At 47.6% G+C, this 16871-nt stretch overlaps 6 protein-coding genes across 6 annotated transcripts; 2 read left to right on the top strand and 4 right to left on the bottom strand.

The window, feature by feature from the left end:
• Positions 1–190: 190 nt before the first annotated feature.
• On the bottom strand, positions 191–3467 carry DEU56DRAFT_758132 (uncharacterized protein; the record flags this gene model as incomplete). Its single annotated transcript, XM_041350208.1, has 11 exons — positions 191–535; positions 582–597; positions 623–809; positions 858–1228; positions 1362–1647; positions 1690–1795; positions 2066–2092; positions 2173–2251; positions 2635–2919; positions 3000–3184; positions 3237–3467. Coding segments are annotated over 11 exons (2118 nt in total), but the record flags the coding sequence as incomplete, so codon positions are not given.
• Positions 3468–3822: 355 nt separating this feature from the next.
• On the top strand, positions 3823–6975 carry DEU56DRAFT_973571 (uncharacterized protein; the record flags this gene model as incomplete). The annotated part of the gene is made up of 8 exons (XM_041359521.1): positions 3823–4162; positions 4196–4413; positions 4476–4763; positions 4818–5447; positions 5469–5688; positions 5710–5725; positions 5753–6405; positions 6553–6975. The coding sequence occupies 8 exons, from the start codon at positions 3823–3825 to the stop codon at positions 6906–6908; spliced, it is 2721 nt and encodes a 906-aa protein (XP_041205991.1). The 3' UTR covers positions 6909–6975.
• Positions 6976–7910: 935 nt separating this feature from the next.
• On the bottom strand, positions 7911–9703 carry DEU56DRAFT_741267 (uncharacterized protein; the record flags this gene model as incomplete). Its single annotated transcript, XM_041348866.1, has 9 exons — positions 7911–8094; positions 8145–8251; positions 8305–8391; positions 8448–8632; positions 8683–8736; positions 8783–8882; positions 8928–9315; positions 9367–9519; positions 9570–9703. 9 exons carry the CDS (start codon positions 9701–9703, stop codon positions 7911–7913), a joined length of 1392 nt encoding a protein of 463 aa, XP_041205990.1.
• Positions 9704–11675: 1972 nt separating this feature from the next.
• On the bottom strand, positions 11676–13087 carry DEU56DRAFT_741255 (uncharacterized protein; the record flags this gene model as incomplete). The annotated part of the gene is made up of 8 exons (XM_041348865.1): positions 11676–11799; positions 11846–11991; positions 12045–12173; positions 12227–12359; positions 12414–12607; positions 12654–12762; positions 12811–12954; positions 13008–13087. 8 exons carry the CDS (start codon positions 13085–13087, stop codon positions 11676–11678), a joined length of 1059 nt encoding a protein of 352 aa, XP_041205989.1.
• A 367-nt stretch (positions 13088–13454) lies between these two features.
• Positions 13455–14053, top strand: DEU56DRAFT_915138 (uncharacterized protein; the record flags this gene model as incomplete). Its single annotated transcript, XM_041357701.1, has 4 exons — positions 13455–13522; positions 13575–13628; positions 13684–13970; positions 14019–14053. The coding sequence occupies 4 exons, from the start codon at positions 13455–13457 to the stop codon at positions 14051–14053; spliced, it is 444 nt and encodes a 147-aa protein (XP_041205988.1).
• A 1472-nt stretch (positions 14054–15525) lies between these two features.
• Positions 15526–16773, bottom strand: DEU56DRAFT_915137 (uncharacterized protein; the record flags this gene model as incomplete). Its single annotated transcript, XM_041357700.1, has 6 exons — positions 15526–15677; positions 15730–15994; positions 16065–16275; positions 16335–16346; positions 16397–16596; positions 16651–16773. 6 exons carry the CDS (start codon positions 16771–16773, stop codon positions 15526–15528), a joined length of 963 nt encoding a protein of 320 aa, XP_041205987.1.
• Between the last annotated feature and the right edge of the window lie 98 nt (positions 16774–16871).

Below are 16871 nucleotides of genomic sequence, written 5' to 3'. Positions count from 1 at the left end.
TGCACAGACACGAACAAAACGCACAAAAGCGAACAAAACACACAGAAAAAAAGGTTGCGGAACGGGTCCATAGTATGATAGTACAATAGACGTGATCATGTACAAACTAAGCTAAAAAGTAATGCGATATCTACTGCACCCCAGCCATCATCATCATGTCGAGTTGAGCTAATACATTAGTCGATCGAACCTGCGAGTCCCCAATGCTTAACATATGAGATTTCCGATAGTCGAACGCAATTCTCTGGACACCGTCCATGTTGCCAATGTAGCGCACAATGTCCTCGAATGTCTCACTCCCTTCGTGTTGCGTGAATGGCAGGATGACTGGTGGATGGGGAATCTGCTCCCGCAGCGCTAATTTCACAGCTGCACCAATAGCACCAAAGGCGTAGTTGAGTTGTTGATGTCGATGTAACGCCGAGGTGGAGAGGAATTGTGAGATACCGAGGTCGCTACACCATATGAATTGAACGGCAACATGAAAAATCAGGGGATTGTCGAGAACCCCGTCAAGTATGGTGACATGCCCGCTCTGAAAAAAGATCACAATTTGGTATTTAGAAGAAAATTGAACGTACTGCGTCGACCGTAAACCTATTCATGAAGGCCAACGGGTTACGTGTCGTTAATCAATGCGGTTATGACACGACCCCGAAATTGGACTGGTTGGAGATTGGACTCTAGCGGGGGGTAGAAAGTGTAGCCCAAGGCGAGACAACTCCGTACCATGTCCAATAGCTTCCGAAAACAGCCGTTCCAGGCGGCTGTCACCTGCTGACGTTCACTACTTGTCGTTCGGATTGTAACTACAATGAATCAGTATTCAACTCCGCAAATTATATGTAAACACGTACCATTCATACCTGGCATGACGACTCTGAAATCGCGAGAAACAAGCGCCGCCCTCTCACCATCAGTACCGGCCATTGCAGATGCCGTCAAGAAGAATCGTAAGATTCTTCTTTTTGCAGAATTGAGGATCTGTTTTTTGACAAGGGAATTGACGTTAATGAGGGCTGGTGTAGTTGGCTGCACAGCAGCAGGACCAGGAAAGATGGCAGGGGCCGCTGGTGCAACTCCGCTAGCAGTAATTCCTGGCTGCATAGCAACAAACTTGAGTGACAAAGGGACCAGTGTGCTTGGCCGTGAAGCAACAGGGGCAGCAATCGTGGATGGGATAGCGAGGGCAGCCATCGGAGCTGTTGGCTCAGGTGGCCGAAGGACCCTGGGTTCAGGTATGAAATATGTGCGGAGGGTCGAGGGCGATGATTTCTCTCAGGATGCTGTGACGACCCTGCCAGCATCTGGGGAACTGGCGGGTTGTATAAAGAGTCGAGTTGGGCGGAGTAAGGGATTACAGGGTAGACGTCATCACCGGCATCAAGTGGTTTGCTGGTGCTAGATGACGCGGGGGGTGGAGCATCCATCTCGGCGTGAGCAATTGTAGACTATTAGTTGTTGCATATGGATAGACACCATCACCAGCGTCAAGTGGTTCAAGTGTGCTAGACGATGGCGTGGGGGGTGGAGCATCCATCTCGGACGTTAGCGATTTTAGACTACTTGTAGTCGTTGCATATTGTGGGTCGGTCATACGGAGGAACCTTGAAAGTGGGTCCCCCTCATCATCTGCTTCAAGTTGATCTGTCAACAAGCGACTAGTGTATTACTGGCTTGGGTACTCACCGTTTAAATTCGGATTTCTATCTGCATAGTCTGACAACGAGAACCTGTCTTGAAGCTGGCCAGGGAAGTGTGGATATTCATTGTCATCCGGCGGCTGCATACTTTGCTGGAAGCAAATACTGGCAGTAGGAAACAAGGAGATGCGAGATCACGGCGAGAGAGCTGGCATAACGTGCCAGAAACATGTAGAATCCTGATACATAATGAAGACTCAATAGAATAGAGCCGAGCCAGTGGTCATATAATCGCGATCCGATACCTAGCGGTCCTAATCATGAGAAGAGTGATATGCTGCTATCAGTAGTGTAAGACTGAGCACGACTATTTCACGTACAATGACAGATGGGGAATGGAGGCAAAAACTGAATTGACTCACGATGAGCATATCGGTTGGGCGATTAAACTGGGGCGTTCACGTTTGCAGCTGATTACAGATCGATTTGAAGCCTCGAGTCTATGGGCTTGGCGGGTAAGCGGCCTTACAGTTGCAATTGGGTAATACAAGTAGCCACAGATGCCGGAACATGCAAGAATCAATGACTTATATGGACTGTTTAAACGACTACATATATGGAGCGTTCAAACGACGACATATATGGCAAAATCAACCGAGCCTTCCATACGCCAATTAATATGTATTGTATTGATGCCATCATAGATATCATGTTAATTCTTGTTTCAGGTGATAAGACGAGCAAGAGTGGAACAACACATGCATTTGACAGGTGTCTACAACATCGTAAGTGCATACAAAAATTCACAAATCACCATGAAGTAATAGATACCTCCACATCAATAATGATCACGAGAAACAGATATTGAACATAAGACAAGAAGAGCGATTGGAGTGGTAAAAGGGAGCCTGCAACTTGCGATGAGTTGAATGGTAATACTTGAAAGGAGGATTTCCCATACCGCTGAAAGGGCGACTATCAGTCAGCTGACAACCTAGAGCCTGCGCCTTCACCTGAATCCTCAGAGTCATGATCCGAATCATCTGGGGGCAGGTCTGCGTAAGACCCATCACTCAAATCTGGATCTGAGTGTTCAGAGGGTTCCCTAGTGCCGATGCAGGAGAGTCCACCATTAGGGTGAAGAGGAAATGCCGCAGCAGGTTTCAAAAATGCATGTTTAACACGTGAATTGAGGAGGGTTGCAACCTGGTCAGTTTGGGCACTAGCGACGCGGAGGATCTCGCATTCGTCTTCAAAGACAGCTTGAAGATATTTTCTATCATCCTCAAGTTCCGCCTGCCCACGCTGTGAAAAATCCTCCTAAAGCCGTGCAATTCCCCATCCGCCATCTTGAACCGTTGTTCGTTTTCACCATAGATGGCAATGAGGAATTCTTCATACTGTGCAGCCTCGTCAATTTCCCACGTTGCCAACACCATGCGTTGGCGCGCAACCTCGCGACTTGCGAGCTTGGCCTTGTATCCTTTGTACAAGGTTGCAGTCGTCATTTGAGAAAGGCCGCTCTCCAACTGTTCTTGAAACTTTCAGACCACATCAATGAGTTATCAATGTCTAGAAGTAAATATGGCATACCTTCTGTGTTGCTTCCAACGAGAATTCTGGTTGGAATTTGGACTTCATCATCCGAGCTGCATAACGAAGCTCCAATGGAGCTGGATTGGGGGGGTATGGAAAATGTTTCCTTGATGTCCGAGACTTTGATGTTTTGTCATGTGTAACAAATGTGCTCTCTTTCGCTTCAGAAGGCGTAGGTTTGCCATCCTCTGAAAGGCTTAGATATGAGGCATGTAAATCTGTATTCATCGTAATTGAAGAGCCTGATCGTTGGCTTGAATTACAGAGAGTCGGACTAGGGCAGTCAGGAGAAGACAGAACAGTGGGACTGCTCATTCGAGCAGGAGATAAAGGCGGACTATTTGATTTAACAGGAGACGAGGCTGGTGAGCTGTCCATCTTATTGTGCGAATCTTACCCTGGAACTTTGGCAATGTATTATTGATATCCGGTATCGGAGCCTGAAAAATGACATAGAGGAGATAGCATCTAGTATTAGTGAACATTCCCTCGTACCATTATGGTCCAATGCACAGGATGTTATACGACTTTTTCGGCCACTGGTTTAAGTCAACACTTAGCTAAAACCAAGAATCGATGCTGCATGGCTGTGCTCGCTGCATCACGCTCAAATGTCCACTCTCCAATACCAACTCCTTCAGATGATCTTGCGGACTCAGAAATCGAAGCTGATGATCAAGCACCTGCGAATGGAGGAGACTTTTTTGGTACTTACGAGGAAGATGAAATCCAATGGCCCGGTGACATGGAATGGTATGCTAACAGCAGTGAGAATAGTGACAGCTCGGACTCCGAGGATGATGTCGTACCTGGCCTCGATGATGCCGAATGGGAACCCCTCGTAACTGGAAGGGATTTAGAGGACCAACTCGGAACTGCCGAAGAAGACAGCACAGAGATGAATAGCCACAATCGTGATTTGCGTCAGCAGATTGAGCAATGCGTGCTTCAGGAAGATGCAATCACTATTGTGCAATACCCTGATGCTCGAGCAGGGCACCCCATTCCGCAAGCTGACATATGCAATGCAAACGCTGCATACGCTACTGTTATCAATGACACTGCAAATCCATATGCCCCCTTCGCCTCTCGAGTGGATTGGGAAATTGCACGATGGGCTAAATTACGTGGCCCAACTTCAACCGCATTTTCGGACTTGCTTGGTATCAGTGAAGTCAGTGAATGGTATTAATATCACCTTCGAGCTGTGGGTAATGTGTCTATCTTTGTTGACAGGTCCATGAAAAGCTTGGTCTTTCTTACAAGAACTCAAGGGAATTAAATAAGATCATCGACAAGCAGCTTCCTGGTCGCCCAAAGTTCAGGCGTGAACAAATTGTCGTCGCAGGCGAGGCTTTCGACGTTTTTTATAGGGACGTTATCGAATGTGTTAAGGCTCTGTATGGTGACCCAGATTTTGCCGATTTTCTAATCTTTGCACCGGAACGCCACTATGCAGATGAGGAACAAACTGTCCGATTATTCCATGATATGCATACTGGTAAATGGTGGTGGGATACTCAGGTAAGTTCGCATTTTGGGGACTTCTGCTCATCGAAAATAACTGACATTAAATAGAAAAAGCTTGATCAGCGCAAACCGGGTGCTACCATCATTCCAATTATTATTTCGAGTGACAAGACTCAAGTAACAATGTTCCGAAATAAAACGGCTTACCCAGTCTACCTTACTATTGGCAACATTCCAAAGGAAATCCGCCGAAAGCCATCTCGCCATGCCCATATTCTTCTCGCTTATCTTCCTACTACCCGTCTCGAGCACATCACCAACCAGGCTTCACGACGCCGAACCATTGCAAATCTGTATCATGCCTGCATGGGCCGTGTCTTAGCACCACTGGAGGAAGCTGGCTTAGATGGTATTGTCATGAAGAGTGGCAATGGTATCCTGCGTCGCAGTCATCCCTTATTTGCTTGCTTCGTTGGTGACTATCCTGAGCAAGTCTTGGTTACAGGAGTCAAAACCACGGAATGTCCCAAATGTGACATACCACCAGCCGAACTCGGAAGCAATGCCGCACCTTTCGAGATGCGCAACCTTGACGCTGTCCTCAATGCATTGGCTGCGATTGATAACGGAGATCTCGCATTTGTACATGCATGCCGCGAAGCCGGAATCAAGCCCATTATACATCCGTTCTGGGAGCCCCTACCCTATACCAACATCTTCCAAGCCGTTACACCAGATGTGCTTCACCAATTATACCAGGGTCTTATCAAGCATCTCCTTGGTTGGCTGGCCGAGGCATTCGGAGCAGCTGAGATTGATGGAAGATGTCGAAGGCTCCCCCCAAATCACCATATCCGTCTATTTATGAAAGGTATCACTAGCCTCTCACAAATCAGTGGTACGGAGCATAGTCAGATATGCCGTTTTCTACTTGGGATCATCATCGACATCCGACTCCCCAACCGTCTTGCCCCAAGCCGTCTCATACGTGCCGTCAGAGGTCTACTTGACTTCCTGTACTTGGCGCAGTATCCTTGCCACAGCTCCGAAACATTGACTCTCCTCACAGAAGCTCTCGATCTTTTTCACAACAACAAGCAGATCTTCGTCGACCTTGGAATACGAAACAATTTTAATCTTCCAAAGCTCCATGCAGGCCGCCACTATATGTCGATGATCCAGACTTTTGGCACAACTGACAATTACAATACAGAATATACTGAGCGCCTCCACATCGACTTGGCCAAAGATGCATATCGTGCAACAAACCACAAAGATGAGTTTGTTCAAATGACTCAGTGGCTTGAACGCAAAGAGAAGATCGCTCGACATGAGAGACATGTCATGTGGCGCCTCCACGGCAATCCCATTCGACACCAACCTCGTCCAGCAAACCTGTCTTTCGACCGGGTTCAAACATTAACGAAGCATCCTAGCATGAAAGCTGTGCCAATTCAGAAGTTAATCACGGAGTATGGGGCCACGTACTTCCGTGAGGCGCTTGCAAGATATGTTGCACAGCTGCATCATCCACACGAAGCCACCACTCGTCGCCGCCTCGAGGACCTTGCTGCTGCTATCCACCTTCCATTCCGCACACTTCCTGTGTATCATATAATCAAATGGCGATCTGATGGTGCACAGGGACATGGTGACCCATGTGTCACAGTGGACAGCGCGCATGTCAAACCTCGCCGTGTGACCACCAGTCAAAAAGGCGCTGATGTCCCAGCATGATTTGATACTGTGCTTATTAATGATGGGACTGGCCGTTCTGCAGGTATTGAAGGTCAGTTTTTGATTCCCGAGGATGCTAGGCAGTCAAATGATGAATTTTCAACAGGCTACCGTGTGGGTCAGATTCGCGTAATATTCTCAATCCCGCAGAGTGCTGTTACAATGATGTTCCCTACCGCAATCCAGCCTCCCAAACATCTCGCCTATGTAGAGTGGTTCACTCGGTTTCCTCCTACAGCTGATTCGAACCATGGAATGTTCAAAATCAGCCGCTTCGTGCAATCGGGTGAGAGAGTTGCGAGCATCATACCCGTCACAAACATCCACCGAAGTGTCCATCTCATTCCAAAGTTCGGACCTGTCGCACCTCGTCAATGGACCAGTAGCGAAGTCCTCGAGCAATGTGACACTTTTTATGTTAATTCTTACATTGATAGGCATACATTTGTGACGGTTAGATAGCACATTGTAACTTCATTAAAGAATGTTGAAGTTTAGCGAGAAATCATCAACCTTATCTATAGCTTGTAATATTATTGTCTTTTTATTCAAGTTTGCATAATTTTGCATATCTTTGTCTAGCTTTGTGTGGGAGGGTTTTCCTGATGTATAAGCTTGAACAGCATTGCAGGGATGCTCCACCCTCAGCACTCTTCTTTGTCAGCATGGGCTGGACCGTCAATTTGCTGGTAAGAAACCCTTCTTCGGGACACATTTTCCAAGCTGCTCTCACCATGATTGAAATCCAGCGAGTTGTGTCTAGCTCAGAATCTGACAACGAGCCTTTGATGCCCAACTCCAGTTCTCTTCACACAGAACATTGGGATTGACAGCATCTGTCGATGCTCGAGAACTGTCCGAGCAAAAATTGGAGTCGCGACTCGCGACAGGCAACACGAAATGGTTCAGAGATGTAATCGGAATATGACGTCCTGCAGATCTGTCTTCTTCGAACCGACAACTCTATTTTATTTCTATACACAATGTATACGGCAAAGGTGCAGTCAAATAATGATGTCAATCACTTCTCAGGACATGCACTAAGGGGAGAGTACATCAGTGCTTTTTATTCCCTTTATCCCGAGCACCTCCTTTCAAAACCAGATACGTATGAGCTGCCCACAACTCGGGTGGCTCTACCTATTCGTCAGCTTCGGTCAGAATATGGACAACACCACCGCAGGACTTGAATACAGCGCCTGCGATAACAAAATTTCCAAAATCGTCGGGCCTGTTTGGATCTGATGTCCATTGCAGAAGTCCTTTGGTCAAATCAGCGTAGCCTTAGACTGCATACACCAATAGCGCGTGTTATGGATGTGTGCTGTGGTGTCATACGTCATCGAGAAACATATATAAGAGGGAACACATTTTTTATCATTCTTGCCAAGGTTGACTGATAGTCCCGAAGATATCTAGATAGTTTTGTATTGTCGTTACGCACAGCGTTGAACGTCTGGTCTCTTAGCTGGGATGTGATTGGGAAACATAAAACATGTGTAAGAGGGAAAGCACTTTAGCTGGGATGCGATTGGTGTGGCACCCGAACTGATTGCGGCATTCAATGCCATGAGTGGTGCGTGAAAATCGAGAGGAGACAAGGCGATCAACCAAGAAAGAAACTGCCCCATCAGCAATAGCCTTGTTGCTGCGGTACCTGATGAGTAGAAGTAGACATGTTAATATTCGAGAGCCTACACATGGGCATCAGGGCGATAGAAGCTGATGCCTAGGGGTACAAAGTATTCCTGGAGTTTCACAAATAGCCAGTCACTGGCGGCGAAACTGCCGATCAAGCAAACCAACTTCACAATGATGTCACAATTCGCCTAATATACGAATGAAATATAATGCTCACATTGATTGGAGTCGAAGCCACGCGTCTCTGCCGCTCAAATGCCTCGATGATAGCTTTGATTGATGGTTCAAACAAGTCCGCGACATCCTGGCTGTACGATGGACCGTGAGTGTTACGGGGAAGGCATCCTAGAGAACTTGTACGAACCCAGCCAATTTCAATTGCCCACATCGAATATCGTACTTTAGATCCCTGTCATACAAGGTACCAAACTTGATGTAAGATGGTTCATCAGGCGTACGGAACCGAAGTCTCGTGGTGGTGTCGAAGATACGCGTCATTTGTGCGATGATATCAAAATTGGAGTAGTAGGAGCCCGAAAGTTTCTCTGGGCAATCAAATGACTATTAGTTTTTGATGACTGGTTTATTCACAGACTTTGTAAAAGAGTACGAGCGCGGTCGGTAACAAAGACTGAGCCCTGCAGGCAACCTGAGTGGACTTCAGCACGGGAACAACGCAAAAAAGCGGAACCCACATTCAGCTGGGGCAATCTCCTCGAACGAGGTCGGAGATAACTTCATCGAGTAGGCGCTGAGATCGATGGTTCCACCTCCGGCGTCAATAAGAACGACTCCCTGGCTGTTAGATTGATCTTCCTCATCGTCGGGGTATTCTGACACCTCTATAGGAGTTTTAGAGAATTTATGCGATGCAACCGCGCCGATAACACAGAAATGAAGACTCGCTTCGCCCTCAGTCAAGAGGTGCACGTGAGATTGCTCGTCCTCAGATGAGATGAGACCCCCGAGTTCGACAGCACGTCTGATTTGTTGTTGCTGTTGGCCTTCCCAACCGTTCGGATGTGTGAACACGAATTCGATAGGGTTCTCGACCGATCTCCAGAAATTCAAATGTGATTCCTGGATGTAAGTCCGAGCGCATTGGAAGAGGTAGCGTATGAAGTCGGCGAGGACTTCTACTGCGGATTTGCCCCGTGGGAGAGATGGTATATTATCCTGCCATATGTGAGACGATGCCAGATGGTTAGCGCGAAGATGAAGTTTCCACCTGACCGAGATAAATATACAACCTACACTTTATCTTCGACGATATACGCACCATTCAAGCTTCACCCATCCCTCGTTTTCCGCCTGTTCGATTATATACTCTTGTAGAGCCTCAGCACCAACGGCGCGGACGTTTCCCTGAAGATCATAGTAGAGAATTGATGGTACTTTGGAGTCACCTCCGATATGCTCTTGTCCAGGATATCTGTGATCCCACCGTAAGAAAGATACATAGCGGCTAAGTTGGCTACTGACCTACTTACTCCTCGAATTACAGGCACCTCCCCTGGGTATAGCATACAATACGAGACCCCACTGAACGTGGTCCCGACATCAAATGCAAGTACTAACTTTCGCGTTAAGCCCTTGTACGGTTCCCGTGGAAGCATAGTAATAATCTGAAGCCTGGCAGCATATGCTCTGTTCGAAGTTTATATGCAAAGGGACATGCTTTACATTTCAAAGGTCACATACCAAAGTTGGCGGCGCAGATCAAGGCGTGTGTGCTTCGTGCAACAATTGACTGTGATAGGATAGGGCAAACGCATGGTCTAATAGTGACCTGTTCTGAACACCTACGCCCAGAGAATATGCTCCCGTCCTAAGCAAGGCAGCTGACCCGACCCGAGGCAACGAGGCACCGAGAGATGTGTGTGAGTGGCTTCGAAGTACAGAGCTTCATACAAAACCTGTACATATGCATTCGACATACTTAGACTCGGAAAAGGCCATAGTTATAACACGGCATGGACCACATGGTGGACAAGTGCGAGCAAAAGTGCTTCTCTGTATTCTCTCACGCCCATTTCCGAATCAGCACTTAAGTTGCAGTGGTTGGCTTGAAAGTTGAACGTTGCACGTTGAGATACCCACAGTGCTGGTACTATCTAAATTCTCAAGCAACCCATTGACATGCTCTGCGAATCAATAATATCGACTCTTTGCTCCTATAAAGGACAGTGTCTCCTCGTTGGACCCGGTGTGAACTTCTCATTTTCGTCAACCTCGTCAAGTTGTCCCTTTGAAGTGGTCTCCTCTATTCTGGCAGCTGATGGAACCAAGAGAACTCAACCGGCCGGTTCTGATGCCATCTCTGGTCACGTCTAGGACGATCATCAGGTAACTGACCGGCAAATGATAAGTTCTTAGCTAGCTTTGTCTGAAGTAAAATCTGCGTAATACTTATCAAAATTGTATCCCAAACGAGAAAGCTTTGAATACCCGGACTTAATTGGATGGAACCTACCAAATACACAATTGTGATGATCTAGTTGTGAGTGACCATAGTCACCTAGTCGAGAACGAACAGCAATGTACTACAATGATGTCCTGGCCTGGCCATGGCATGTAATCTTTGATTGAATTTATTTTCTTTGAAATCACTGAACTGATGCTAGCATCAGGCAAAGCTTTATATGGCCGGACTCCGTTGGACTAAAGCTGCCCATGACCCAAGAGTGCCGAGTATGTCTAACGCAGTACCAATTTGTATAAGCGTGATTGTCATTTACAACCCGAGCTTGTCATTGTGCTATCGACAAAAAGACTCTTGGCTTTGACGGCCGGCATGTGGTTGTAATGCCAGCCTATGATGCTCGGATCGGTCAAGTGCACAATTCAGATGATGAGCGATAGTACACTACTATCCTGCTCAACCTTGGCGAGATTCGATACAGGTATGCAAAAATAGTGTGTCATTTTATGTCCTACAATATCTGAACAAATGCCGATGTCAGATCAATATTTATATGACCAGACTCCGTTAGACTAAGGCTGCCTACAACTTAAGAGTGCCAAGTATCCATAATGCAACACCAAGCTGTATAGGCGTGATTATCTTTTGCAACCCCAGCTTGTCATTGCGCTATTGACAAAAATAGACTCGGTGTTGACGTCTGGTACGTGGTTGTGATGCTGGCCTGTGATATCCGGGTTCTGCTAAGTGTACAATTACGCCGACAAACAGCAGTGCGTTAATATTCTTTCCAACCTTGATGAGGTACGCTGACTGCACACAAAGTTGGTTTCCCGTTTCGAGCTCCACATCCTCTCCCTGAATGACTCCACAGGACAGAATCTTGGAATGCTAGGCTGTATTGTGCGACAGGCGCCAAGGCGCTGATACTGGTAACACAGTTCACACCAGTCACAGTGCTTGCAATCGTAGCTTATTATTTTCATTCGACCAAAGGTAGGCATAATGTTGGCTCTAGATCTTATCATGTAGGCATTCTTGCCACGCTGTACAACGTCTGCTGTCCCGCAATCACTTCTGAGGGCACTAGGTTACAAAAGACAAAGCACGTTGCCATTAGGTCACAATTCTATTAAATACGAACAGACATATTTATTTAATAAATACTACGAAGAGACGACATCCTGATTCAGCGCTCGTTTGAGCGCAATGCGTTTTTGTCGGATCCTGGATAACGCGCTGTTGGCGCTGATAGGTCTCTTGGCAGCAGATGAAGTAGGAAATACTTGGCTGGTAATATATTAGCCTCGGCTACATGAAGGGTGATAAAACATACCGATTCCACCAGGTCAGCAGCTCATCAACTTCTTTACATTCCTCGGGGTCTTCTAAGAGGTCAAGGAGGCTGTGGTAGAATGTCTCAGAGGCTGTAACTGTGTCGGTCCGCGAGAACACTGAAGAGGAACTGAGAGCGAATCGCACCTTCAGCGGTAAGTCAAAACGGTGCTGCTGCAGAAGCACGATACTCGACGAACCTGAGTTGCGATATAGGCTATAGAGGCTATGGTAACAGAATTCATGCCATGAAGGCGAGCGTTTCCGGATCGCGTGGCCTTCGGTTCCTTGTCAACCGAACTTGGAGACGTGAAGACATGTTTGTAGGCCTGGTGTAATACCATGCAGTAAATGGACTATATAAAAACCGGTGCACACTCACACATGTTAATAAACGGCTCCTAAGCAGGCCGGACCACGGGTCTTCAGAGTCATAGACATAGTGAGCGTACAAAAAGATGGGCCACTGATCCCCACAGACCAGCATCTCGCCACTTCGGAGGTCTTCTTTTGTCCTTTTATGAAGAAGAGAGTATCAGCACTGCACGGATGTCAGGAAAAAAACATACCGAGGGTCGTGCCAGTCCAACCCAGCGGGACAAAGAAGAGATCCTGTAAGTTCGTGGTTAAAGCCGCGGTCGAGCTTGGAGTTTCGATGTAAATGGGGCTGTATCGCCTCTCCTTTCGGGGAAATCCAGTCAAGTATCGCAGATTTCAACGTCTTTGTGTCGTCGCCTCTGGCGCCTGTGGCCCCCTTTCCAATCTGTAATCGATAAGCTTTAAGTCTGGCTACGCAGAAAAGAAAGTACCAGCTCTCCGACATGCAGGATTTCCTCCTCGGATCCATCTTTCAACCGATCCAGAAGGCCGGGGTAGGATTCTAAGAGTTGTTCAAAGACGCGGTGTTCTCGCCGCTCTCTGTTAAATATGTCAGTCATAGCAAATGCAGAGGTGGATGTCTTTTACTCGGCAGGGAAGTCTTCCAACGGGACATCTTCCATTTGTTCCAGTCTCAAAATACCGTTGGTGAGAAGGGAAGGGTAATTGCATAGCGCGAATACCGTTCGACCGAAGTGGCGTCCGTGGGAGACAAGCGGATCGGATGATGAGCTGGGAAACAGGATGAGTCTACGAAGCTTGCAGTCGGCATGCGGACAGCTTACACCTTTTTGCGAGGCCCCATTGAGAGGGCTGACGAGCCGCGTTTGCTCGGAATGCTGGAGGTGGCATCCTGCGTAGTCATGAAGGTGGAAAAAGGAAGGAAAAGTAGCCCGGGTGTCGCAGATGCCGGAGGCAGCTTTTATCCCCAGAACTATGCTATGTAATGTCTCAGGGAAGCTGGCAGCCAGCGCAGTGGCTATGATAATTGCCAGCAAAACAGTGGCCGTGGTGAATGGCGCCCAAGCAATGGCCAAAGTGAATGACAGCATGTGTGGCCAGGGCAACTTTGGCCCGCCCGTCGACTGCATACCGGAATCGATTGACTTTGAGCTAAAATAGAGAGTAATTTGACGGTGAGGAAATCACAGCAATCACACGAGGTATATAGCTCCCTTTGAATTTTCTCGTTGCAGTCCGCTGCCAGCAGAATACATCCGCAGAGACTCAATATGCTACAACCCGAAAGTCAAACCTTCAAATTGCAAGGACGTGGTTTCAACGTAAATGTAAACGTACGGTAAGCCAGATGCATTTACCTGGTGGAGGGACATCCTGAAGGCATTCTTTAGGATCGAGTTAGTGGGAGATGACAATGAAAGCAGAGAGGAGCTCGCCACAGTATGGTGCGTCAAGTCCAACTGACTCCATCAGCTGCACTCGAAGCTGATCATGGAGTAGCGAATCGAACATCGATGTCGACGATCCTACATTGCATAAAGATGTTGCTCCGCCCCAGCCGGCGAACGAACATGAGAAAGACCAGGTGGACTCTATGGCCAGGCTCAACGAGCGGCTGCAGTTGGTCGAGATGAATTGCTCAAGACTGGAAGAGCTCTACAAAATATACCGACTTCGTTGGTTAGAGGAAAATTTTCGGGTAAGGGCGTTGCAAAAATACGCACCAGATGGAGTCAGTACTTACTCTCCCCGTCAAATCACATGGGACGCCCCCTCTCCTGCACAAAGTACATCAAATATGCGCTCCCTTGAAATCAGCTGACAATACTACTCAGGTGGATACGATGTCGAATTTGAGGGCCAAGAGTAAATGCAACGGTCCTATCGTAGTATGATGCTGTTCTTCGAAACCGTAGCGGTATGCATAAGATGATAGATGTTGCATGGAATAAAGCTGGGCGACGGGAGATTAGTACCCACCAAGACAAAACTGGATACTAGAAACAGAAAAATTTGCGCACCACCAGAGGCTAGCAGTACATTTATGGGTATATAGCCTGACTGACCGCAGGGTAGGTGCACATCGTGTCATCGTAGTAGGTTGTTAGTAGTAACAACAGGACGAAGGTATTACATAATATATTTTACGCATATTATGTCATACTATCATGTTCTGGGTCAGTGCTAAGTCAATAAGGAATGTGGGCATCATAGTCGTAGGACATGATTTACCTTCAGACTCATCCAGAGTGCTTGACTTGGAAAAGGACAGAAACGACTGCTATAGAAATCAAAATTTGACCCAGGTAGTTAAAATTGCATTGGTTTACACAATCAAGAGCGAACGTACAACAAGAAGGCGGAAATAATTCAGGAGGCTAGGGGAGGGCAAAAAACATACAGAAAAATACAATGATCCTGGTCCAGACCGGTGTGGGAGAAATCGTAGAAGTCCGCTATAGTGATAGCGTACCGATCCTGCTGGGTGCGAGAATAGTAGTCGACCCAAGGGGATAGCTCTGAGAGCAGTTCCTCAAGTATGAGCGAGGGGAACAGTGAAGAAGGAAGTGATGCGCTGAAGACAGAACAGCTAGGTATGTGAGGAGATGCGGAGATGCGAGGTATGCGGATGCGGAGAAACGAGTGAATGTCTAGAGGGTACCAGGTATGCGAACGGATAGGGTACCAGGTGTACAGAACGGGTAGGGTACCAGGTATCAGAACAGGTAATCGGGTAGAGCAAACTAGGTACCAGGTATATGCGAAGACGTGCAGAAACCGCCTTGCAAAGGAACTCAACTAGGACTAGCAATAGTCAACTGTCAATGGCGATGCGAGCGTTCGCGCGGGATGAGAAGGCAAACAAGTGATTGCTCAAGCAAGGAAAGACAAGGTAAGACTAAGCTAGTGACTCCGCAACACACAACCAGAGAGAGGGAATGTAGGAAAGTGAGGTCCGTACGAGTCTGCGACGTAGTATATAACAGAGTCCGTAAGAAACCGGAACCATATAAGCGGGCGCATATGCAAGCGAAGTCGGAAGGAGATACATGTAAGTAATGGTACGCGGCCTCGTGTATGGGAACTGATATGCAACTGGCCCAGTGAGGACGGACGGATGCAGACATGACATGGACGGATAGTGCGTTGCAATGCGATGAGTGCGAGGATTCCGCAACCTCGTGTGATGGTCCGCAACGGCCTGTGGAAGGTATGCGTGACTTCGTCCAGTGAGGGGAAATGGTGCCGTACGGGGCTGCAGCCTGGGCGTCTCCTACACCGGGATGAGACTGTGACAGAAAAAAATCCATGACTACAAGATTAGCAAATAACGAGCTCCAATTAATCTTCGTAGTCTCCATAGTCTTCGTAGTCTTCGTAGTCTTCATAATCTTCGTATCCCCCCCCCGTGCTGTCGTCAACGTCCTCATCGTAGAGGGGCGTTGCCTCACGTAGACGTCTTGAAACAGTTGGGTGGAAGGACGTTGTTGAGCCTGCGATGGAATCAGTTATTGACGGAAAGGAATATGATCAGCTTGTGCCCACTGGTGTCAGAGAGATCGAATTCATGAATATTTTCAATGGCCAGGCTATAGAGCTCTATCTCAGCTTGGGCGCGGCGCATCTTGGCCTGCAGGATTAGCAAATCCAGCCCAAGGTTGCGCAGATAGGCATTGCTACGCCTGGTGGCGAGGGACGCCATCATCAGCTCTGCCTGCAAGGCCAGCTCTTCCTGGAATGCGCGGTGAAAAGCCTCCTGGACGTCAGTGGTGACCCACGTACTCGACAGGGTCAATGAGGGTTTAATGCACTGCAGAGAGGTGGTGAGACCAGGCAAGCAGACCATCACGTCACTGACATTCAAACTGATGGAATCCCACCTTCCCTCCTGCGAAACGGATCGAATTGTAGTATCTGTAGCTGGGATGAGACGAGTAGTGTTCGTCCTCAACCAAGCCTTGCACTTCTCTCGCGTTGCTATTGAGTAGGCCAAAGGTACACAGGGCAAAGGTGCATGGTCTGTTGGTACCATTTGCCTTGAGTTTACTGAAGGAGGCCTGATGGTATGCTTGGTTCGAAATCCCACACGCGCTGCATAGCAGCAGGAGAGTTCAGATCGCATGTCCGCACACGATTTGGAAGAAGCTCACACATCCAATGTTCTTCCAATAGTTCAATAGCTTGGCTGTATCACGAAACTTCCATCTGACACCGTTTCTTCCTCTCTTCCATGAGAAATCGCTCTACAGTCGCGTGTCGCGCGCTATCCCCACTGGTACAGATGGATTGATGCCTTTGCAACCTCTCCTCCTGCTTGGCCTCTACACTGCGCTCACCAACCAAGTCCCAAAGATCATTAGGATAGACCCGATCTTTGAGCAAGAATGACAGAACATGAAGTTCTATGTGGAGCTGTGTGAAATAGAAAAAATCAGGACATACAGAGGAACAAAATTACCAACCGACCTTCTGACTTGCTATGAGTCCTATATAGGCATCGAATTCAGTGCCTAGTAAGTTCGATAGTTGAAAAATGCTGGCACGAGCACTTGAATAATCAAATGACTCAAGTGAAAGGCAGGTTGACATGATGATTGTATATTGCGTAGGTTCGGTCTGGTTCGGTTTTTATTCGTAAGCGGTGGTTGAACGGCCAAACTTCGCGGAGATGAAGATACCTTCACTAT

This window comes from Suillus clintonianus (assembly GCF_016758775.1).
Source record: "Suillus clintonianus strain FC179 chromosome Unknown DEU56scaffold_63, whole genome shotgun sequence".
Lineage (NCBI taxonomy): Eukaryota > Fungi > Basidiomycota > Agaricomycetes > Boletales > Suillaceae > Suillus > Suillus clintonianus.
Note: the sequence above shows the minus strand (reverse complement) of the source record. Positions and strands in the feature narration are given on the sequence as shown.